Source organism: Xenopus laevis, chromosome 8S (assembly GCF_017654675.1).
Source record: "Xenopus laevis strain J_2021 chromosome 8S, Xenopus_laevis_v10.1, whole genome shotgun sequence".
Lineage (NCBI taxonomy): Eukaryota > Metazoa > Chordata > Amphibia > Anura > Pipidae > Xenopus > Xenopus laevis.
This window is the reverse complement of record NC_054386.1, coordinates 19335982-19361041: the sequence shown is the minus strand read 5'-3', so window position 1 is coordinate 19361041 and position 25060 is coordinate 19335982. Positions and strand designations below refer to the sequence as shown.

At 37.9% G+C, this 25060-nt stretch overlaps 1 protein-coding gene across 2 annotated transcripts in view; it reads right to left on the bottom strand.

Moving 5' to 3' along the window:
• The window catches only part of atg2b.S (autophagy related 2B S homeolog), a 53014-nt gene that overhangs the window by 22417 nt on the left and 5537 nt on the right, over window positions 1-25060 (bottom strand). For both annotated transcript variants that reach the window (XM_018232394.2, XM_018232393.2), the window contains exons 4-22: window positions 24680-24782; window positions 23771-23933; window positions 23118-23297; window positions 21073-21169; window positions 19333-19515; window positions 18973-19127; window positions 17991-18102; window positions 17060-17321; window positions 15256-15406; window positions 15082-15174; window positions 12609-12797; window positions 10572-10845; window positions 10375-10477; window positions 8330-8525; window positions 6574-6716; window positions 5448-5602; window positions 3915-4087; window positions 2081-2231; window positions 503-705 (exon numbers count right to left, since the gene is read on the bottom strand). In XM_018232394.2, coding sequence (XP_018087883.1) covers window positions 503-705; window positions 2081-2231; window positions 3915-4087; window positions 5448-5602; window positions 6574-6716; window positions 8330-8525; window positions 10375-10477; window positions 10572-10845; window positions 12609-12797; window positions 15082-15174; window positions 15256-15406; window positions 17060-17321; window positions 17991-18102; window positions 18973-19127; window positions 19333-19515; window positions 21073-21169; window positions 23118-23297; window positions 23771-23933; window positions 24680-24782 — 3086 coding nt within the window. The remainder of the gene's footprint in view (window positions 1-502; window positions 706-2080; window positions 2232-3914; window positions 4088-5447; window positions 5603-6573; window positions 6717-8329; window positions 8526-10374; window positions 10478-10571; window positions 10846-12608; window positions 12798-15081; window positions 15175-15255; window positions 15407-17059; window positions 17322-17990; window positions 18103-18972; window positions 19128-19332; window positions 19516-21072; window positions 21170-23117; window positions 23298-23770; window positions 23934-24679; window positions 24783-25060) is intronic.

The window sequence follows — 25060 nt, the reverse complement described above, 5'->3', positions numbered from 1 at the left end:
ACAACCACAGTCACAACTAAGAACAGTGGAAACTAAGCACAGTGGCAACTAAGAGGAGGAGCTCCACAAATATGATATATGACCAAAATACTTTCAAGGGAAATTTAAAGGTAAATCTGGCCATAATGAAAATGGCATGCAGGGCCCCTTGAGGCTGCCATTCAATAGTGACAAAAGTGACACAGAATGTTTTTTTTCCTGATTTCCAGTGCTAGATTATGGTCAGCAATGAAATATGTGACAAGATCATACTGTAGACAGCACTGTGCTAATTATGCCTATAAGTCTTTCCAGAATATCAGATCACCCTGCAAACTGTGGGGAGTTCCTTTCTTCAATGATATTAATCATTCAGAACTACTCTCAGTGGCCCAAAAACCCATATAGTAAAATTACACACTGTCAAATTAAATAACAGGATCCAATGACTACAACGGCAACATTGCTATTTATGTTTAAACCTTAAAAGTTCTTGTACCATGAAAAAAAAAAAGAAAATAACCTTTGTGTTGCTTTCAGTCTTATCAGACTGAATTTTTACTGCCACTGTCAACATGCTTTGGCTCTCTATACCAACTCCATTTGAAGAAGGGCGACTATAAATACCATCTTGTTCAGATGAATATATGGTTGGCTCTAACCAATGAGGACGGGTCATGCTGGGAAGCTGGATCTCATCTGAAGGGATTCCTCCATCCAGTAGACCTACGTTAATAGCAAGAAGTAATTATAGATGTAGCAAAATTAGTATAGAAGAGTGGTACCAAAAAGATAGACAGTAAAATACTATTAAAGTTTGCTGGTGAGCAAACACCATAAATGCAGCATGGAAATTTATTTAAAAAAAGTTTTTTTTCTGCGGGTGAATAGGCTGTATTCGATCCTAAGTACAAATCGAAGTAAGATTGCTAAAACAGCAATACGGCAGGTTTTAGCTGGTGAATGGTCAAAGTCGAAGTTTTAAAGATAAATTTCGATATTCAAATTGTTTTCAAATTCTAATCGAATTTGGACTATTCCCTAGTCGAAGTACACAAAAATAGCTCGAAATTCGAATTTTTTTAATTCGAATTTTCACTTTGGCTCTTGATAAGTCTGCCCCTGAATAGTGTTGTTTATACCAACCATTCAGTGGAAACGACATCTGTTTCTCTACATGTGTGTGCATATATCTCTGCATGGTACTTTGCTTTTTACTTTTTTAAGTTCCATGGACTCGAAGATCTGGCCACGTTGTAATAAACCTATGGAACCACATGCTGGTACGTTTATAGCTGTGATGACTATTTAAATATATATATTTGGAAAATATGCCAAAATACAAATGTACAGGTATGGGATCCTTGATCCGGAAGCCTGTTATCCAGAAAGCTCTGAATTACGGAAAGGCCGTCTCCCATAGACTTCATTATAAACAAATAATCCAAATTTTTCAAAATGATTACCTTTTTCTCTGTAATAATAAAACAGTACCTTGTACTTGCTTCAAAATAAGGCACAACCCCAGTTAATTTGGTTTATTTCATGTTTACATGGTTTTCTAGCAGACTTAAGGTATGAAGAATAAGTTTTCCAAATTATGGAAAACCCCAGGTCCCAAAGATTCTGGATAACAGGTCCCATACCTGTACACTATATAATAGTAGGGATGCACCAACCCACTATTTGGGATTCAGCCGAATCCCTGAATCCTTGGTGAAAGATTCAGCCAAATACCGAACCGAATCCTATGCAAATTAGGGCCAGGAGAGGAAAAAGTTTAAAAAAATCTTCTTTTGTGAGGAAAAGTCACATAATTTCACTACCTGCCCCAAATTTACATATGCACATTAGGATTTGGATTCGGTTCAGCCAGGCAAAAGGATTCGGCCAAATCCGAATCCTGCTGAAAAGGCCGAATCCTGGCCGAATCCCGAACCGAATCCTGGATTCGGTGCATCCCTATATAATAGTAACAGAAACTTTTTTGAAGATTAATGTTCTCAGCCTTAATTTTAAAATAAGAATGTAATGTTTCCCTTATTTATAAAGCTTAAGGTATGTAAAGACATGAGCAGGAAGGGAACACTTTTTATCATACCTTGATGGTAGAGACTCAGACTGCTTGAATGAAGACAGATATAATGTTTGTCTTCAAAGCCTTCATATTTTGCTACACTAAACAACGAGCCACTATGAAACTCCAGCCAGAATTCCCCATGTTTGCTTTCCACTACTGTACCATCAGATAGCTGTATTACGAAAATGAAATAAGCTGTTAAAAGTCTCATATTCAAATATATAAAAGTCTCATATTTAAATAGGACATTTTAAATTGACCAGTTAAAGCTGCAATAGTACCTTAGTTGGAATTCTTCAACTTTTTTTTATTTTACATGGTGAGCTAAAATGTTTATTTGACTCATTGCTGGTGCTTTTATGATTACTCAAAATCACTCAAAGCACTTTATCATCCCCTTTGAGAGGAGAGTATTCATTAGTTTTTTTTGTGCGGAAAAAAAAGGCTTGATGTTTCATTGCAATAGTGATTGTGGTTTGGCAAAAGGGGGTTATTTATCAAAATCCGAAAACTTCTCTGCTATTTTCTGAAAACTACTCCGGCCAAATTCGCACTACTTTTCCCTATTAATCAATAAAAATTACTAAAATAGTGAAAAATCCAAATCGTAGAATTTTTTTAGGATTTGTTGCTGAAAACTGTGATTTTTTTTCGGATTTGACGCAGAAACATCCGACTTTTCTGGATTTGAAGTCCGAAAACCCAATATTTTCAGGTTTGACGCCTGAAACCCTGATTTTTTCAGGTTTGATGCCCGAAACCACAAAATCTTCTTTTTTATTATTTTTTATTATTATTATTATTATTGAACATAGCCCAGCGCAGATCAGGATATCAACAGGACATCTGGCATTGACTTCTACATGAACTTGGCTGGTATGAGTTGGTGTACTTTTTTATTCTGACTTTTAACATCATCGGAATTTATTAAAAAAAATTTAAATAAATCTTGAAAAATTTGAAAAATTGTGGTTTTCCCCTTTAAAAGTTTGACCAGAAAAAAAATCGGACTTTAATAAATAAACCCCTAACAGTTTGGATAAAGAGAAGTTGCTATATATGGCGCAGTTTGGCTATACAAGTATGGGACCTTTTATCCAGAATGCTCAGGGCCTGGGGTTTCCGGATAATGGACCTTTCTGTAATTTGGATTTTCATACCTTAAGTCTACTTGAAAATCATGTAAATATTAAATAAACCCAACAGGCTGGTTTTGCTTCCAATAAGGATTCATTATATCAAGTTCAATGGACTCTTTTATTACTACAGAGATAAAAGAAATCATTAAAAAAAAAAAAAACTGGATAAAATGGGGTCTATTGGAGATGGCCTTGCCATAATTCTGAGCTTTCTGGATAATGGATTTCCAGATAACGGATCCCATACCTGTATTGGAAAAAAATGCCAGTTTGCAGCTTAATAATTAGGTGAATGTGAAGAAGTTTATTTTTCCTATGGTTGTAAGGCTAAATTGACAATTAATGAACCCCCTCTATTGATTCACTTGTTGGTTGTAAGGATATACCAAATCAAAACCCTAATTTGAATATGCAAATGACGACAAGAAAATGTTAAGAAGAACCGCACACATAACGAAAAGAAATAGAAACATAGGAAGTTTCTTTTACAGTGTGATAAAAGTCACATGATTTTAAGGATTTGGTTTGGCCAGGCATTTCGATTTCATCAAATCAAAATCCTGCGGTAAAAGGCCGAAACCGGAACAAAATTCTGAACCCTGTGCATCCCTAGTTTTTTCAGAACTCCACTTGTCTGCAAACGGGATACTAGATGAATGCAATGGACATAGGAGTTATAAAAAGAATGGTTAGCAAAAAAATTCAGCAAACTGTACCTTAACATCAGAAAATAAAGAGATCAGCCCATGGTTAATGTTCACAAGTACAGACAGAAAACTTTGGCTCTGCTTATTAAGGGATTCAGTTTTTTTTTTCCTGCGACAGTGAAAATTTGAATCCATGATATACTCATGCTGCATGGTCTCCTCTTCTGAACCGCTGTCGTCCTCTGCAAGAAAACACAGTGTTTGACTGCTTTCTTTAACAAGTTACAGAATATGTCACAATTAAGTTTGGTTCGCATAAATATGTCACAGCAAAATTTTAATGAACTCCAAAATAAAGGATTTTTTTTTTTTACAAGTAAATCCATTTCTGCTAGGCCTATACTATGAGTGCAGATTTATGAGGTTAAATCTGCACACGGAGTTAAAAAATTAAGAACACTCTACCTCCTCCTTTATTGTAATTCTACAGGGCTCCTGCTTGGAGTTTATTGTAGCAAAATCAAAAAGAGGAGGAGGACAAAGGGGTGTACAGAAAACCATATAATTGAAAAAGATTTTGTTAGGAAAGTCTCATTTGTTAGATATTTGTTAGGAAATTCCCAGGATGCCCGTCTACTCAAAGCAGACTAAAGGATGTGACTCCCTTATTTGCTGTCATGGTACAGCACTTTGCTTTATTAGTGGGTCAGCAGAAAACAATCTGAAGTTGGCTATACTATACTACGATATAATGATCCTGAAAGAGAATAAAAACTTTCCCTTTATGTTAAAGAGATACTGACACTAAAAAAACTTCTTTTTAAAATATGAATGTACATTAAAAGTTCCCTATCGATCATGCTGATTGTTTTTTGCCGAGAGGTTTGTTTTTGTAAGTTATTGTTAGTTGAAGTTCCTAAACCTGACTTTTTTACCAACCTGACTGTCCCATCTCGTACACGGGCCAATAAAAGCTGCTGACAGCTTATAGGCCCATGTGTGGGGTCATCAGACAGGCATTCCCGATCGATACCTGGCCGAAAGTCGGGCAGGTTAAAAAATCCTGTCGGATCGCGGCGCATCAAGGGCCGGATTTGCATCGGCGGCACCCCAAGGGCTCGTGGTCCTAGCGTCCGCCGTCTGAGGTCTCACGGTCCTAGCTCCACAGTCCTAGCGCCACGGTTTGCGTGCACCCCCCTGCATTTGCAGCACAGGAACGTTGAGTTGCTAATTCGACTGGGCAGCATCCCGCCCCTAAAACTTCACCTTGCCACAAATCCGGGCCTGGGGGCATCTTTTCGTTGATGCAGTCTCGCGATCTGGCCGCCCATATGCCCTCCATTCTGATCCAATGCTAACGGACTCCTGCTGTATGAATATAGCAGCCCCCTCATAGACGATCACAGGTAGTCAGATAGGTAATGTAAACTCATTGGGCAATTACTTAATGGCAAAATTATAAGAAGCATACAAAATACATTTTATGGTAGATTTAAAAGAAAGTTTAATTTTCTGGTGTCAGTATCTCTTTAAGATTGCATTTTGTCACAAAAAAAAACTGTTTCATGCAGGGTTTCAATTGTAAATACAATAATGTCATACCATAAAGACCGGATTTATACTGATTACAGCCATCTTTACTGAAGTTGGTAATCAGTTGACTAGCAACTGAAAGTCCAATCCCATAAGATAAGTTTTCAAAGGTTTCTACAGGTGACGGAGCAGTAGGTTCCCAAAGGAGCAAATCGTTGCTAACCCTGAAAAAAGAGAAACAGAAAAGTGTTCAGCATCAAGGAGAAAAATGTAATTCTAAAACGTAAAAAGGTATTGTAAATAAAATGGCACCACCTGTCACAGGGGCTTCAGCTGCTGATAAGCTTTTAGATATTTGTATGTGAATGTTTGCCATATCTTACTGGGATGCCTAGTGGTTCGAGAGGCTGCAAAGTAGCAACTGGTTTGTCAGACAAAATGGGCCATTGTGGGAGAAGGAAATTATGTCCAGACTCTGTACAAACAAGTTTTATTTCAAAAAGACATCATTATTGCCTACTTCAAGACCTTTTCTGCAGGTACCAAAGCATCAAATTGTCAATGCAAAGACTTGTCAATATACCGTATATACTCGAGTATAAGCCGTCCAGAGTATAAGCCGAGGTACCTAATTTTACCTCCAAAAACTGGGAAAGCTTATTGACGCGAGTATAAGCCGAGGGTGAGAAATGCAGCAGCTTCTGGTAAGTTTCAATCAAAAAATTGAGGGTTTCTGCTCCCATTGGAGGTGCCGGCATCTCGTTTTTGGATGCCGGCGACCATTCTTGGACGCCAGCGACTATTCTTAGACGCCGGCGACCGTTTTTGACCCGAGTATAAGCCGAGGTAGAGTTTTTCAGCATATTTTGGGGACTGAAAAACTTGGCTTATACTCGAGTATATACGGTAGTTTAATTTGTTTTACACAGAATAGAGTCTAAAAAGACACCATTCGGATTCACTATAGCAAGAAACACAACAGATTTAATTGCTGTCCAAGCAAGATAAATACATTAGGGTAATTAATCCTTATAGGTGTGTACATATTAGGGCATTATTTCTCTCTTTCAGTATTTACAAGTATTCCCATTTATAAACAGTCAGAGGGCTTCCTCTTCACCACAAACACAACACTAATCATCCAGTGACAATGCTGCACATCTGCCATCAACAGAAATGTTTCAATTTCACCAACCTGTTATATAGTTTTTCATAGAATGTCTTGTTTGGTAGAGTCAGGTACACACTAGGCAGTGTCAGTTCTAGGATATAGTGTGAATTGCTGATGGCTTTTTCTTGAAATTCTGTCATTTCAATAGCATCTCCAGGCATTACCATCTAAGAAATTAAAAGGGGAAGTAAAGTCTCAAATAGAATAAGGCTAGAAATGCTGTATTTTGTATACTAAACATAAACTTACTGCACCACAAGCCAAATTAAACAAATGATTTATGCTTTTAAAGTTGGCCACAAGGGGTGACCATCTTGTAACTTTGTTATACATCTTTGCAAGACCAAGACTGTGCACATGCTCAGTGTGGTCTGGGCTGCTTAGGGATCGTCATAAATGATCAAAACAGCACAAGTCAAATAATATCTTCCAGAAGCCGATACAGCAAGACTGATTAATAATCAGAATATACAGACTGCACGGGGTCCTGTGTTGTCATGTAATCTAATGTGGATTTTATAGTTTTTGTTTTGTTTAATACAAACTTTCAACCAACTCTGCAGAACCAGTGAATGCAGCAAAATAATCCTCCAAATAGAATCCCAGTTTATCTGTTTAAATCTGGCTCCATGATCTTTGTCCCTGCAGCTGGAGGTGGAAACAGTAAAGGGCATGTAAAGGCAAAATTAAAATCCAATACAAATCTCAACACAGTCACCGACTGCTCTACAGGGAAACAAACAAAGCTGCTTGAGTTCTGCTTGGCTGGCCCTGCTGTTCATAAGTATGATTGTTTCCCTGCAGAGCAGTTAGGGACCATCTGACAATTCCTATCCACAGCAGTAAATGAAGGGAGAATTTCACTGCATACAGTCAGGTTTTTTTAAACGGTACACATTTTTTAAATAAAGTATATTGAAGATAAGTTTATTTTTCATTAAATTAAAAATGGGATTTTATTTTTTTTGCCTTTACCTGTCCTTTCAAGTCACAAATACATTTGGAGCAATATAATATTCACCATAGCTCAAGAGATAAAATATTCAGTGGATAGAATGTGTTTTCTCCCAAAAATGCCCTCATGCTGCTGCCATATTCTTTTACTGTGGGAGAAATTGGTATTATCGGCAGAAAACTGCACCGGCCCGGGGTTTCTCTAGCGTGCACCACAGAAAGATCTTCTTCTGGCGTCTTCTTTCTTCCAATTGCCCGGGCAAACGCATGCACAGTAGAACTAAACAGTTGCCTTTTTAGTTTAAGTTCAGCTTTTTGTTCTACTGCGCATGCGCAACCGCGCGAAGAAAGAGGAAGCCGGAAGAAGGTCTCTCCATGGTGCTCACTGGTATAACCCCGGGCCTGTGCAGTTTCCTGTTGATAGGCGCACCGGCCCAGGGTTTCAGGTAAGTCAATTCAATCACTTCAATTCAATCCAAATGTTAGGCACCCCCAAGTGCAACTAGACTGTGCTGCTTATTTTACTGTATGTGATTGCATGTGGATATTAAGTCTTGAAATTACACATACACAAACTACTGTAAAGGTAGGACATTGTTTATCCCAGTGCCTGACACTTTAAAGTCAAATAACCTCACTGATGAAATGTCACAGTGGATGCGCAATGAGAACCAAAATGAAAACCATAAGTCACTTATTAACAGAACTGTAAACTATTTTCCATTTGCATTTATCTTTAAAATTGCTTTATGTTTAGCTAGAAATCAAATTTGAGAATAGCAACCTCAACCCAGTTTCAAGCTGAATTTAATTTATATTTCTGTACCTCTTCATTTTCAAACATGACCCTTCTAGAGGAGAACGGAGAAGGCTCTGGACGTCGGAGGTCACAAACATCTTTCAGCGAATGAGAGGCTCCTTCATCATCCTCCTGAAATTGTCCATCTGCCTCATCATCCTCTTCTGCAGCCATTCTCTCTAAGATTGAGTGCACAGCTACTGGGTTGACTTTCAGCACAATCCTTCAAAAACAATTTAAAAAGCTGATTTAGGTAGGCAATGTTACATCCTAAAAGATACAAATTTTCTGAAACTTGTTAGCCCACGTGAAGCCAAAGAAGGGATAAACTATGGCAGTGATAAACTGCACTGAATAGCAGATGAACCTTGGACATCAGTTATGAGTATGTTCAGTGAGAAAATGTCTGTCATGGCCTTCAGAGTCTATGGTGCAGATTTTTAATGTGTGGAATTAGAGCTCACAATATAAAATTCCACTTTCCTCTATTCATTACTTTAAAGAAAACTATACCCACAAAATGAACACTTAAGCAACAGAAAGTTTACATTATATTAAGTGGCATATTAAAGAATCTTACCAAACTGGTCTATATATTTAAGTAAATATTACCCATTTACATCTACTGCCTCAGAGATCACCTGACCAGAAATACTACAGCTCTAACTGTAACAGGAAGAAGTGTGGAAGCAAAAAACTGTCTGTTAATTGGCTCATGTGACCTAACATGTATGGTTTGTTGGCATGTTTGTGAGTACAGTGAATCGTACGATCCCAGGGGCGGCCCTTATTTTTTAAAATGGCAATTTTCTATTTATGATTAGACAATGGCATTTATTATTATTATGAAAATGGTTTATTTACATGAAGCAGGGTTTTACATATCAGCTGTTTCCTGGAATCAGGGCTGGAACTAGGGGTATGCAGAGTAGGCACGTGCCTAGGGCGCAAAGCTGGGGGGGCGCCAGACACGTACCTTCTCTGCCTCCTCTTACTAGTCCGGTCCCCTTTCTGCCCTTTTGCCAACTGTGAGCACGTCCATTTATCTGTACTGGTGTGCACGGTCATCTATCCACGTTGGTGTGCATACACGTCTATCCACGCTGGTGCGCACGCACGTCTACTGGTGCTAGTGCGCATGCACATCTTTTGGCGCAGGTGCGCACGCCTACATGCGCTGGAGTGCATGTATGCGGCTATTTGCCACAGCTGCCGGCCAGGTTGCCTAGGGCGCCTGGCTGGCGAGGCCCGGCACTGCCTGCAATATACTTTTATAGAGATCTACATTGTTTGGGGGGTATAGTTTTCCTTTAAGATTTTTAGAGACACATTTAAAAAGTTGTGAACTCTAACTCATTGATTACTACACCTCCCATAGGTATGAATAGAGAGTGTCAGAATTTTACTCTAAGCTCTAATTTCACACTTTGATAAATCTGCCCCTATGACTTTAAACTACTTGTTTTCTCTCTAGAGTTCTACTTTTTTGTTATCTGATCAACTCAGGACTACTCCCCATTGATGGGTGTAATTACTGGGCAGTATACCCCTTTATTGAACCCCATTTAACAAACAGGGCTTGTGCTGCACATATTTTTGCCTACTGTTTTAATCAAATACAAGCGTTGTTTTTTTGTTATTTCTTTATTAAACAGGGAAAATGAAGCTACTCCATGCCTGGTACTCACAAGGTAGATAATTAAATTACTATTTAATGAACCCATGCTTATGAAACAGTCCCAATGAAGTGAATGGAGGGGGGGTTGTATAGGGGTAATATAATTATCTACCTAACAAAGGTCAGCCATGGAGTAGCTTCAATCTTCCGGTTTAGCTCAAGAAATAACAAAAATCAGTTTGTTCCTGATTAAAACAAGAAGGAAAATCTATGTTATCTTTATTTAATAAACTCATGTTGAACAAGGGGTTTAAGCAGGCATGCATTGGAAGTAACAAAAATTCAGCCTGAAATATATATGAAATTGTGAAAATGCACCCCACCTTTTATTCTATCTCATGCCTCTCTTTAGCTTTTATAACCAAATACAAGTATTGACAAATCACGTTCAAACCTTGGCCAATCAAAATTGTCGGATGGCGTAATATCACCATCGAGGGTGCTGCATACTCTGAAAAAATGGATCGGGGGCTTGTCATAATCTTCTTGAAAGGCTCCTAAAACGATACAATGCAAAAAATACAATGTGAATTGCATTCCCTAGTCTCCTCAATGCTGTATTGTATTCTAAAATGTATGATGCATACATACCACTTAACTCTTTGAAGGTCAATTCAAGTTTCATTTGTTCTGGCGTCGAACTGTTAAAGATCTCAGTTTTAAACTCTACATCCGAAAATTGTAATTGTAGGATTTCTTTTTGGAGCGATTTCTTAAACCATGGGCCGCGCTCCTGGTCTGATCGGAGGTCAGGTATAGGGAAACGTACCGCAAGGTTTAATAGTGGTGCAGAGATCATCACTGAAACTCGCGTGTTAGCAGGCGATCCAGAATCCTCTAAGAAAACTTCTGCAAAAGCTTTGTGCTGTAAACACAAAACGTTTCATGATGTCAACGCATTAGCCTCTGTTAAAGCCATGGCAGATTCTGTTAATGCCTTGAATTCCTTAGTGGATTGGATTTCTTGGACAAGCATAATATCATAGGCTTTTCTGTAGACTAAAATCTACAATTAGTATAGAAATTGGTATATATAGTATTTATATGTGTGTATATAGGAATGAATGTGTATACAGGTGTTCATTTGGAGGGGTTGAACTTTGACTTTGGTCTTTTTTCAACCCAACGTATCTACGCCAAAAGCATGCAGGAAGTTTCAATTGTTCCTGATTAGGTTTAGGTTTAAATTTTACATTTGATGTTTCGTGCTATGTAAAAGTGTATTTACTACTTGTTCAGATAAAGCAACTTTAACTGATATTCTATTTGTACCCTGCAACATGGATTGCATATTATACAAATACTACGTGTTTCTAAATGAATGAGCCAATGGCCCAGGCTCTAATTGACGATATATACAACATATGTGTTAGACAGTGATTGGTTTTTAATTATGGGAGGGTCTATTAAAGCTGGTATTTAAGTACTAGAAAGGATGTGACATATTAGAGATTGTCTATGACTAAGTGCTAGGTAAGCATGAAACGTGTTAGGCTCTATTGTTTGATATTTTAAATATGGACTAATAAACAACAATTTTTATTGCAAACAGCATGCCTGTGGGATTTTTGTGAAATTTCAACACTGGTTGAAGCCCCCAGGTGCAGAAGGCCTGTATATCTCATGTTTTTTTAATGCAACCTCAGATTAATTTGGAAAAGGTGTTGTTTTCCCTCAATAACAAGCCTCCCCATCTAATCAACCAACTAATTCACAGAATTGCAGAACTACTCAGCAGTACACTTTGGAAAAGAAGGAAAGATGTAAGTTTATAAAAGGTGCCATACGTTCATTTCCAAATCACACACCTCCCATTATCCAATCAGATTACAACATTTCATAGCACTGCAGAACTGTATAGTTTCCAAGAACAACTCCATTATTTTCCCTTTGAAAAGGACTATGAATAGTTTCACAACATAAATCTTCCAACAGATAACTTTTACTTTGTCCAATAGAGAGGAATACATTTTAATACAGGTATGGGACTTGTTATCCAGAATGCTCGGGAACTGGGGTTTTACAGATAAAAGATCTTTAAATCGTTTGGGTACTTTAAGCGTACTAGAAAATCATGTAAACATTAAATAAACCCAATAAGTTGGTTTTGCTTGCAATAAGGTTTAAGTATATCTTAGTTTGCATCAAGTACAATGTACTGTTCCATTATAACAGAAAAAAAGAAATCATTTTTAAATACTTGGATTATTTGATTATAATACACAAAAGCCATGAATATCCTGTAAATTATAGCCTTATAAACGGTGAGTTCTGATGTCATCAGTTATAAACGGTGAGTTCTGATGTCATATCTGTCACATGACTCACTGAAACTTGTGTATTATAATAAATAAAGTACCCCCAGTTGCAAAATATGAGGATATTAGAAGTTACCTCGGAGTTCCATGACCTGCATAAAAGCACTCGGCCTTTGGCCTCGTGTTTTTATATGGTCATGAAACTCCTAGGTAACTTATAATATCCTTATATTTTACAAAAGGGGGTACTTTATTCACTATATAATGAAGTCTATGGGAGACAGCCTTTGTATAATTCAGAGCTTTATGGATAACAGGTTTATGGACAATGGATCCCATACGTGTGCCGATAAACATAGGCACTACCTACCAGACTGATGTGTTTGTTGTAAGAGGTATACAAATGAGATGTCATCATTTCTACTGTTCCCTTTTTTTGAGTCTGAAGAAGTGAATTTAATCGGTCGACTATACTGATGTCCAGCTCACAAGAGATAGGAGATAATTTAATCTGTAGTTCAGATCTCTGAGGTGCAGAATGTAGCCTTCCTGAGCTACCCTATAAAGTATGAAAATACTGTATTAACATAGGCATTATTAAATATCTGTTTTTTCCATCCTATATACGTGAATAATTTTTTTTAAAAAGGGAATTGTTCTAATAAGCAGGGTTCCCACTCTCCTGTCTCTTCTGTATGTAGTGCTGCTGACTGCATGAAGCATTGCATCCAAAGACAGGCAACCAACCCCCTTTGTGCTCCATTCTAGCAGAACACAATTGTAATTAAGTCAAGTTGAAAAAAATAGGTGTTTGCACTCATTTTTGCACTTTTATTCTTAATTAAATCAGTTTTAAGTAATCATAAGAATAACAATATAACAGATTATGTCGACAGTTAATTATATGAAGTTGGTGTTCATCTTTCATTCTTTGTGGGTGTTGAATTGAAGGGGTGATTCTGTTTTAAGATAACTTTAGTATGTTATAAAATGTCTAATTCCATGCAACTTTTAAATTGGACTTATGTATAGTTTTTTAAATTATTTTTTAATTATTTGCCTTTTGTTCTAACTCTTTCAAGCTTCCAAATGGGGGTAACTGACCCCACTGAAAAAAAAACCAATTGCTCTGTAAGGCTATACATTTATTGCTAGTGATATTTTTTTACCTCTCTTTCTATTTCGGTTCTCTGCTATTTGTATTCCAGTCTCTTTTTTAAATCAATGCATGGTTGCTATGGTAATTTGGACCCTAGCAACCAGATTGCTGAAATTGTAAACTGGAAAGCTGCTGAATAAAAAGAAATAACTGAAAACTGAATAATAAAAAATTAAAACCAATTGCAAATGGTTTCAAAGTATCACTCTCAAACACTCTTCTTTATACTTAAAGTTAATCTAAAGGTGAATACCCCCTTAAATACAAATTTTTTATGAAGGTCTACAGTATAGAATTTAAACACTTATTTGGTTTCTTGTCTTTCAATTAGGGATCCAGGATTCGGTCGGGATTCGGCCTTTTTCAGCAGGATTCGGATTTGGCCGAATCCTTCTGCCTGACCGAACCGAATACTAATTTGCATATCCAAATTATGGATGGGGAGGAAAATCACGTGACTTTTTGTCACAAAACAAGGAATCGAAAAAATCCAGCAGCACACTGTTAAATTTGCAAAAGTGCTCAAATGCAGAGTTTATGTAGCCCATAGCACACAAAAAGGCAACGTTTCGAGCTCACCAGGCCCTTTTGTCACAAAACAAGGAAGGGAAAAATGTTTTCCTTTTCCCAACCCTAATCTGCATATGCAAATTAAGATTCGGATTGGTATTCAGCCGAATCTTTCACGAAGGATTCGGGGGTTCGGTCTTTCAATACTAAATAATGATGTATCAGATGATAGAGAAAGAAAACACCAAAAGTCTCTGAAATGAAGGACAAGTAACACGAAAAAATAGTTTTTATACACATTTAAATATACTGTACTGTAACACTGCACTGACCATTTTGTGTTTAATTCTGTTCAATTTTGTGTTTAAACACTATTACATCAAAGAAGCTACTGTGTAGCCATGGGTCAATCATTTAAGCTGAAGAGGGCAATAAAGTATGTTTAGAAAGGAGATGAAATACAATCGATGCAATTCTTATACAGGAACATAAACAGCGGTCGAATACCATTCATGGATCTCATTCAGGTCCATTCAGGATATTAAAATGAAAACGTCTCTCATATAAAATAGAAAAATATATATTTACATTTTTTACATAACTGGCCCTTTAACCTATTTCAAAAACCAAAAAAATTAAAAAAAATGAATCACAGTACAAGTTAAATAATGTTAACTGACCCTTTAAAAATAATATATGAAAATACCTGGTCCTTATTGGAACAACTGTTTTCTGCATAAGGCTAGTGCCCTCCCGTTCATCTCTGCAGTCTTCTGTGTCTGCATGTGAGTATGCATTGTAGAGCCAAAATTCAACAAAGTGGCTCCAGGTGCAGACAAAGAAAACTGAAGATATGAGCAGACGGGAAGTTTTTCGACCATATTATAAACAGGCTGACAAACAGCCAAGTATGGAGTCACCCTTATGAAAGTAAATGTATTCTAAACAACTCTGTCTAAGTCATTTCTACTGAAAGCAGTACCTGTTGTATGTTTATATATTATTTACTCTGCTGGTTCTGGCTCCTAAAAAAATGTACAAGAAGACAGGCCAGGTCAATTAATAGACCTGACCTCATCAATATTGTAACAAGAGGTGTGTGCAGATATCATAAAGCTATAAACAAACATGGTTTTAACTTATTGAACATACCTTTCCCCCCACATCGCCTTACCTGGGGCCCTCTGTTCTCAGAATGTTTATAGTATAGATGAATGCACGGAGAGGTGCGAGTCTCCCCAGTTTTATCGCAGTCGAATCTTAGCAGCTAAAATAAAACACAATAAAAAGAACACTGATGAGTTTCCATTAAGATCTAGAACAAAGAACAATGTAATTTGCCTTTTACCTCTGTGTATTGAGGAGGAACAGACTGAGAATCAGTAGGAAAGAGGCACTCTAGGAGTTCAGTATGGCCAATAGAGACATCAGTGCTAAAGCTCCGCAAACCAGACCTCTGTCGTTGCTGATGGGAGATTTTCATATCTGTACCTAAAAATCTATTAGGATGCCAGAAAACACGTTAAAGCAGAAGGAAAGGCAAAAACTAAATAAGCCTTATCAGAAAGGTCTATATAAATACACCAGTAAACCCTCAAAGTAGTCCTCTGTCAAAATAAACACAGCATTTCTTCCCTTCTATTGTGTACTCATGGGCTTCTGTACCAGACTTCCTGTTTTCAGCATAAAGCTCCAGGGCTTGGGCTTGAGCATGCTCAGTTTTCCCCTCCCTCCTCCCCTTCCTGCTATAATTTGAGCCCAGAGCTATGAGTGAGCAGGGAGAGACTCAGGCAGGAAGTGATGTTACACCAAGCCAATATGGCAGCTGCTATCCTAAACAAACAGAGAGAACTTCTAGAACGGATTATTCAGGTATGGTAAAGCATTCTGCAGAATAAATATAGTGCTATAGCTTGCACTATTGTGGCTAATCCATTAGCAATACACTGCTTCTGTAGCTTTCCTTCTCCTTTAAGGGTGTTTCTTGGCTTCTAAATGGGTTACTATAACATAAAAAAATGCTAATTTGGTACCTCAAAAAAATTGTATGCAATGTTCCCCAAAACAGTTTAGAAACATATTACAGGTATGGGATCCATTATCCGGAAACCTGTTAGCCAGAAAGCTTCTTATTACAGAATGGCCATCTCCCATAGACACCATTATAATCAAATCATCTAACTTTTTAAAAATAATTTCCCTTTTCTCTGTAATAATAAAACAGTAGCTTGTACTTGATCCCAACTAAAATATAATTAATCCTTATTGGAGGCAAATGCAATCTATTGTGTTTATTTAATGTTTACCTGATTTCCTAGTAGACTTAAGGTGTAAAGTTGCAAATTACAGAAAGATCCATTATCTGGACAACCCCAGGTCCTAAGAACACTGGATAACAGGTCCCATTCCTGTACACAGATTCATCTGTTTCCTTTGGCAAAGCACTCTTTATTACAAATCTTTTACAAATACTGTATTGTTAGAATAAAAGTACTTTAAAATCTACTTTTATAGAAATTGGCAGTTCTATAAGAAAAACATTGTTTCCCTCAATCTTGAACTTTCCTTTAGCACCTACCCTGTCCACCAATATAAACACAAGAATAAATAAAGTTTGCAGCTTAATGTAGTGCGACTTTCCATAAATGGCAGATATTGCAAGGATGTGCTAATTTATGTGCATTGAACATTTCCATCTATATTTTATGTTTACAGGATATTTACCTTCAAACTTTCATTCTTACCAGTTTACCCAGGAACTGTTCCTAAAGAGCTGCTTGCATCGCTCACTGGCTATAACCAAAGAATGACAGCAGTCATGGAGACTAACGTCAGTGTTGATCCAAGGGATAAAATGAATATAAATCAGTGGAATTCAAATAGTCACTAGGTGAGCAGTAAGGAAAGCAAGAAAAATAAAATAACAACAGATGTATATTGCCAGAGTACTTAAATCAGCACATGCTTGCAGTATGAAGACTGAAGTGTGATTTTCTACTGTTGTTTTTAAGTTATTTACTAAATGAATTGCCCCTGCCTATTCTATTACATATTTTAAGCTGACAGGAAAAATTGACTTTCTATTAAAGCAAACATTCTAGCTGTAAACGGCAAAAAATGGGTTAAAAACGTATCAGAAAAAAAAATCATACCTAAGATGATCATGAGGACATGCCTCCGCAAAAATATTGCGCACACATAAGAAGTCATCCTTTGGAAATGTTTTTGGATCCATTTTTTCAATGTGGCTGAAGAAATCATGTGACATGAGTGTAAGGGGGTTGGTGTTTGAGTTGGTTTCAGTTGGTGAGAGAGGGTCAATGTGAAGAACAGATACCGATAAAGAGCCTATGGCAAGTCGTAATACAAGCTCAGGCCTGGATTCATCCATGGATACAGAGCGGGAAGGCAATGCTGCAGAGCCAAAAGAAAAAATCAGAAAGAGAGTGAAAAAGAATCCCATATCTATCTATCTATCTATCTATCTATCTATCTATCTATCTATCTACAAACAGTATGTATATATATATATATATATATATATATATATATATATATATATATATATATATATATATATATATATTGATTAGAATGGGATGAGCAGTGTCAGAGAAAAGGGTGTCTTCATTTGGGGGACATACAGAGGATGATCCTGTATGATCTCTGACAGATCGCCCCTGCTATGAACAGATATCTATATATCATGATAGGCCATTTTTCTTCCCATTCGGACCAACACAGCTGGAGCAATCAAATCAGCAACAGGTGAAGAGCAGCTGTGGCTGCTCTTCACTTTCTCATCTGCCCATGCCCCATACACCCACATGGTGGATCAGCAACTGAAACTTTAAAATCTGCTCAACCAGACAAACCCACTAATATCGTACGCTGGTTATGATCAGCAAACACGTACCCAAAAACCTTCAAAACAGTTTTGGCAGTACGTGTATGGCCAGTTTAAGACCCCATATTTCAAGAGGATGTTTGTTCTAGGGATGAGAATGTTTTCCTTGGAGCTAGCTTGGGCTGCGGAACACAAGGAACAGGTAAAAACTGACAAACCAGATCAGATTTACTCACAAGTTCTTCTAAGAGAGTTTGGGTGAACAATGGGATGTCTGAAAGAAGTTCCTCTCATTAAATGTTCTTCTAGTTTACGATGTTCGTGATAGTCAGCCCAAGCATGCTGCATCTAAACAAAACAGAAATAAAAATCTACTAAGAGCTGGACATTAGTGCTTCTTAGTAACACTAGGAACTTATGTCAGCATTTGTCATATGATTTTAGCAAACCCCAAAGACTGGACTCTGGAATACTGCAAACAAGAATTATTATTCCTGTCATTCTTATGGGCAATGTACACTAGAGTCCTTTGCGGAACCAATTTCTAAAACCCGGACCCGCAGCCCGCGACCTGAACCACAACCCGCATATTTTGCTACTTTGATCAGCTACCCGACCCAGACCCGCAACTGCCTTATCCGCAACCTGACCCGCAACCCGCCGACCACCATTAAACAGGAAGTGATGGTGCTGCAAATCGGAAATGACGTCATCAAAAGTGGGCGGGACAGAAACACGTTATTTAAAAGGAGTAAAATATAGACAATATTACATAAGAAATTTAGATGAGACTGGCAACCTGACCCACAGACCCCCGGATATACCGACACCGAAATCCTCCCGTCATTTCACAGGGTGCCCACTTTTTTTTTTGTTTTTACCCGACTCGCTGCAGGACTCTACTGTACACTGTTTTGCTCTTCTGATATAAATATCAATCTTAAATAAACAGGCCAAACTCTGCCTGCTTTGTGTTTTTCTAGTAAGTCATTTAGATAAAATTTTGCATCTATGTAGTGTAATATTTGTTTCCATTTTTTTCTTGAACTTCCAAAGTAAAATGTATAGCAAAATAAATGGGAAAAACATAAATAATGATGGTCTGCATATCTTCTATAGTCCCTAAATAATCCTTAGCTCTGAAGAACAGTCCATAAGATTTATAGGCAACATAACCTTCAAAGTGTTTAAATAAAGCATTGACAAAATAACACATACCATAGTGGGGCCCAGAGGCGATCCTGCTGGAGTATTAGTGTAAGTACTTTGTAAAGACAGATCTAAGTCCACTGTATTTGGATCTCCAAGAGGGGGAAGAGTTGAAAGACTATGAGAGTTGTCTATATCTGCCATTGAGAAGAAAACTTCTTCATCTAGGGCAGGAAAGAAGCCACTTTAATCTTCAGCTACAATAGCATCAAGTCATACACCATTATGTGCAAATGTAACAACATTAAAATGAATTAAGCAATGACGGAAAAAGAAAATCTTTGGTTTTATCATATATGGACAGTGCTATAAATGTCACATTATTTAATACTGGGGTGTATCATTTATGCTTTTCTACAAAAGAGGTACCATGACAAGAGGGGTTTTTCGCAGTGTCGCTTTCATAAAAGCTGTGTTCAGAAGATACTCCTCCAGGTAAGGACTCTTTCCGTATATAACGATTTAGTTCCATTTGTATATGAAATTCATCCTCCTGCTGCATTGGGCGGTTCCTTCTTTCTTTGTTAGATAAAGGTGGGCGGCCAAAACTTTCTGGAAAAATCAATTAAACGTATGGATGTATATTTTTATTTACTGTATGTAGCTCTACTTATGTAAGCAGTGCTGTACAGCAGAACAATAAAGCAATAGAACAAGCAGGGGTCATTACAATAGTAAATAAAAAGTACAGTTGCATTAAAGATTAAGAGCTTTGGGTGAAAAAGACAAGAAGAAGGAGATTCCTGCCCTGTAAAGCTTACAATCTAAAGGTGGCCATAGAAGTTAAGATTTTTATCTCCCTAACAACCAATCGGTAAGATTAGAAAATTTTCATTGTTCACATCGAAAGTTATCCATTGTCCAACTGTTTGCAGGTCTAAGCAGGCAGCTACCCACAGTTTTCACAGCTTCAACTGTTTCACTTGAAATGGCCTTTTTAGTTGAAGGACAAATCATACATTAAGGGGCACATTTACATAGGGTCGAATATCGAGGGTTAATTAATGCTCAATATTTGACTGTCGAGGTAAAATCCTTGGATTTCGAATATCGAAGTCGAAGGATTTACCGCAATTCGTTCGATCAAACGATCAAAGGAAAAATCGTTCGATCAAACAATTAAATCCTTCGAATCGAATGATTGGAAGGATTTTAATCCATCGATCGAACGATTTTCCTTCGACCAAAAATTTGTTAGAAAGCCTATGGGGACTTCCTTTGCTTGTGTGACTGCAGGGCTGTGATTGGCTGTCCCCCTTCTACTGTGCTTCTTGTCAGGAACCGTTAGGACACGTCCACTCCTCGTTTGAAACATAGACAGGGACCAGAGAACATCTATAGGGAGCTCCAATAAAGGGGCTATTTTTAAAGATAATATTAATTTTTCAGCACCATGTAAAAGCAACACATTTATTACTTATAATTGCCTACAAAATTAGGGTTTTTCTTCATTTATCCTATATGTCTCCTTTAACATCTATGGCCAAGTTCTTATACTAAGAACATGGGAGACTCTTTTTTTTCCTAAAAGACAAGCGAACCTGTACAGTATAGTATATTTTGGTTTTTTTTATTCCACAGATTTCCATTTTTCAATGTTGCTGCTTTATGTAGATTTTCTTGACATATAAGGTCCATTTCACTGAACAGCAGTGACTAGTACTGTCAATGTTATTGCAAAATTGTGTTATTATTGTGTTTTCATATGCATTACGATGTTCAGGAACCTTCAAAGATGTCCGATCAAAATTTTCTATCCTGCCTGATCGACGATACAACTGATATCCAAGGCTTATCGTATGAAATATTTTTTGTACGAATAATATCAGTGCGTCTATGGCCACCATTAGGGGCAGATTTATCACGATGTAAGTTTAGAAAAAACGTACTCAAGTTCTATTACTTCCTATGGGACGTTTAGAAGTGTTTATCTAATGGTGAACTGACTGATAAATATGCTTCTAATAATCCCATAGGAATGAATGGAACTTGGGTAAGTTTTTAGGTATCAACTTTAAATGCCTATTTTCATCTATATAGCATTTTTATTGACAAAAATTCTCATGAAATTAATTATGTTTTTGCTGACAAAGGGGGCGCTATACTTACCAGGACCAGCTATTACTGCCATCAAGTCGAGAAGGTGGTGAACTTGACGCGGAGAAAGGAAGAAATGAAAAGAACCAATGCGACCATCCACGTCAAGCTAAAGAAAAGTTAGGAAACAAACATATTGCTAATTCTTTATCATCTCAGCTCAAAACCTTTATTATATGAAACATAATAGCCAGAATCCAACTTCCTGTTTTCATCTCTCTAACTCTGAGTTAGTCAGCGACTTGAAGGGGGGCCACATGATACATTACTGTTCAGTGAGTTTGCAATTGATCCTTAGCTTGCAGCTCAGATTCAAAAGCAACAGTTATGACCCATGTGTCCCCCCCTCTCTCAAGTCAATGATTGGTTACAGGGTAACCAATCAGTGGAAACCAAGAGAGCTGAAAAGCAGGAAGTAGTGTTCTGGCTATTATGTTAGACATCCAGTCACTCCAGCCTTTATACATTACATGTTTGTCTAATTTACTATATTAGAAAAAATTTTTTATTTTGCGCATCCTATCTATTTACCTCGTTTTTGTTTTTATATTGAACAATTCCTTTGATACTTAAAATGTTTAAAAAGTAGCATATAAATTATTGAAAGAGTTACATTTATATCCATAGAGATCAAAACTCCCTTAAGATATCTTTCTCATTTAAAGAGATACTGACACTAAGGGGCACATTTACTTAGCGCGAGTGAAGGAATAGAATAAAAAATACTTCGAATTTCGAAGTATTTTTTTGGCTACTTCGACCATGGAATTGGCTACTTCGAATCAAACTAAAAATCGTTCGACTATTCGACCATTCGATAGTCGAAGTACTGTCTCTTTAAAAAAAAACTTCGACCTACTACTTCACCACCTAAAACCTACCGAGCATCAATGTTAGCCTATGGGGGAGGTCCCAATAGGCTTTCTAACAAATTTCTGATCGAAGGAAAATCGTTCGATCGATGGATTAAAATCCTTCGAATCGTTCGATTCAAAGGATTTAATCGTTTGATCGAACGATTTTTCCTACGATCGTTCGAACGAACGGATATCGGTAAATCCTTCGACGTCGAAGGATTTTACTTCGACCCTAAGTAAATGTGCCCCATAATTTCCTTTCTAAAAATAGTAATCTACATTAAATGTTACTTATAGATCATGTTGATCATTTTTCACTGATAGGGTTGCTTTTGTAAGTAATTGTTACTTGAAGTTCCTAAACTGGACTATTTTGCCAACCTGAAACCTGACTGTCCCTTCTTAAAGGGGTTGTTCACCTTCAAGAGGGAGCTCCCGGTGCGAGCAGCCATGTCCAGTCACTCGCATATGCGCATAATGTATACCTGCCCCGAAATGCTCATTATGCTCATGCGCGTGATGTCACATGCACGTTATGCTCGCTCCCAGTGTGGGTAGCGTATCGTTGGCGGGGGGCATTTTTTTTTTAAAAAAAAACTACCGTTATCCCCAACTGGAATGCGGGCTCTGCTAGCCCTCACCTTTGGTTGGGGATAACATTTTTACCCATCAGGTGCCCTTTAAATGCAGCTGTTAGAATTGAAACAATAGTTGCTACTATTCCAATGATACTGCTGAGAAATGTATCAACTAATTGTATCAACTAAATGTAGCAAATTGTAACAGAACAGATGCTCCTGGGTCACTGAGTTGCCAGGCTGAGACATTAGAGACAGGAACATTAAACTTTATACTTACATTTTGGGAAAACAGTAAAAAAAATAAAAGATGGATAGCAATTGAATACAGTCTTTGTGTATGGTGAAAAATCTGAAAACAACTCAACTAAAAATGTTTGGAAGTGAACAACGCCTTTAACCTGTCAGTTAAGAGTTTCTAATGCCAAAGGACTACGACTGCAGCCCCCTCAAGAAAGGTAATGTAAAAGCAGCAGGCAAATACTTTTATGGCAAAATTATAAATAGCATTGAAAGACAATGGTATGACATATATGATATAAAAAAAGGTTATTTTCTGGTGTCAGTATCTCTTTAAGTATGCAAAAAAAATGCCCTGGTTGAGGCCATTATTAGTGTTTACCTTTGTTCCTGGAAGTACTTCTTTTTGCTTGAGGATGAGGCCCAGCTCAATTTTCCCAAGCAATGTTGCAATCTGTACAGGTCCTGAATGAGCAACCTCTGTTATATTCCTTGTGAACTGCGGATGTGGCTCAAATACAGGCTTTGGATTCCAGCTGGGTGACAGTTTGGGCTCATTTTCCTAGTCAAGGGAAAAAGTAAAAAGTAGAAAAAATCTAATTAAGCAGATACCCAGAGTTATATGTATACATCCTCCAGCAAGAGATGAAACTACCCCCGTGGCTTCACTCTAAGATATGTCTACTGGTATCACAAATCCATTCATATTGGTCCATTTACAGGCTTTTCTTAGCAATGTAAATTGCCAATACCATTTAGGTTAGAATATCAAACAGCTGTACATAGGAAGAGGTATTAATATGCATTTAATTAGTAGGGGTTTAAAGAAGGATTGGAATGGCACATAGAAAGAAAAGGTCTAATTTGCCGTTTGTATTTTTAGCAGCACTAAAAACCCATTTCCATTTGAATCATTGTGGATCACTTACATGGATGCAGCTTAAAAACTGTTTATAGCCTTCTGGAAATAAACATACCGGTAGTTTATCATTATCCTACCCCCTGTACAGAAAACAAAACTTGCAAATTGCTTACCACTTGTGATGTAGAGCATACAGGGGAACATTTTGCAGATGCTGGGTATTCATCCCAAAAAATAGAAACCCCGCAAAGTTCTAAAGCTTTATGGGCAAATGCTGAGGGCTGGCGCACATTCACTCCAGAGTGATCATCTGCTGTCTCGTCAGAGTATATAATTCTACGAGAAAACACACAGCAAGAAAATTAGTTTATATTTACAGACTTAGAAAAATGTATGTACAGCCAACATGGTCAGGCGCCATAGGTAACCCGGTCGGCAAACCCCAGCCCCCCCCCGCGTGCGCATGTGCGATAATGAAGGGGAGGGCAACAAAAGGGAGGGAAATGAAAAGAGGTAGAGGTAGGGCAACAAAGAGGGGGAAGGGAGGGCAACGAAGAGATGGAAGGGAGAGCAACGAAGAGGGGGAAGGGAGGGAAACGAAGAGGGAGGGGAACGAAGAGGGGGGAGGGCAACAAAGCGGGGGGGAAGGAGGGAAACAAAGCGGGGAGGAGGACAACTAACAGGGGTAAGGGAGGGAAACAAAGCTGGGGGAGGGCATCAAAGAGGGGAAGAAAGGGCAAGGGGGAGGTAGGACAACTAAGAGGGGAAAGGGAGGGAAACAAAGTGGGGGGAGGGAGGACGTCGAAACAGGGGAGGGCTACAAAGCGGGTGGAGGGAGGGAAACAAACGGGGAGGGAAACAAAGAGGAAGGGAGGGCAGGGGTGGAAGGGAGGTAGGAAGGGGAGATTGACAGAGGAAGAATGCAAAAGAGGCAGAAAGGAGTGAATCCGGACTAGGAGTAGGCAGAAGACCCTTGAACAGACACCTGCCCAGCGCATCCACATCATTGCGCCCTAGGCGGGTGCCTCTTGTACCTACTCCTAATTACGGCTCTGGCAGCCAAATTTATCAGGCATTCTTACCTGCTTATTCGAATTTCAAGTGCAGTACCAGTTTTAGAATTTTCTGGAACATTTTCTATTCTTAACACTGTATCAATGAAAGTGACTCTGACCCTCCTTAAGACTAAAACAAAAAGATCAAAGAAAAATGTTACATTATAGAAAGAATATTGCTATATATTTAATAAATATGTTCAAACAGGATTAAAACACAAATATGCATTAACAGTCAATAATGGTAAATTATATCAAGACATAACACATTTTAAAAGGTGAATATGCACAGAGTTTCAGCATTTTGTTTACATGTATAAAAATAGAATGGCATACCCCAAGGCCGCAGGGTCCTAGTGACTGCGGAAGAGTGCAAACCCCCCCCCCCCCCCCCGTTGGAGCACTGTG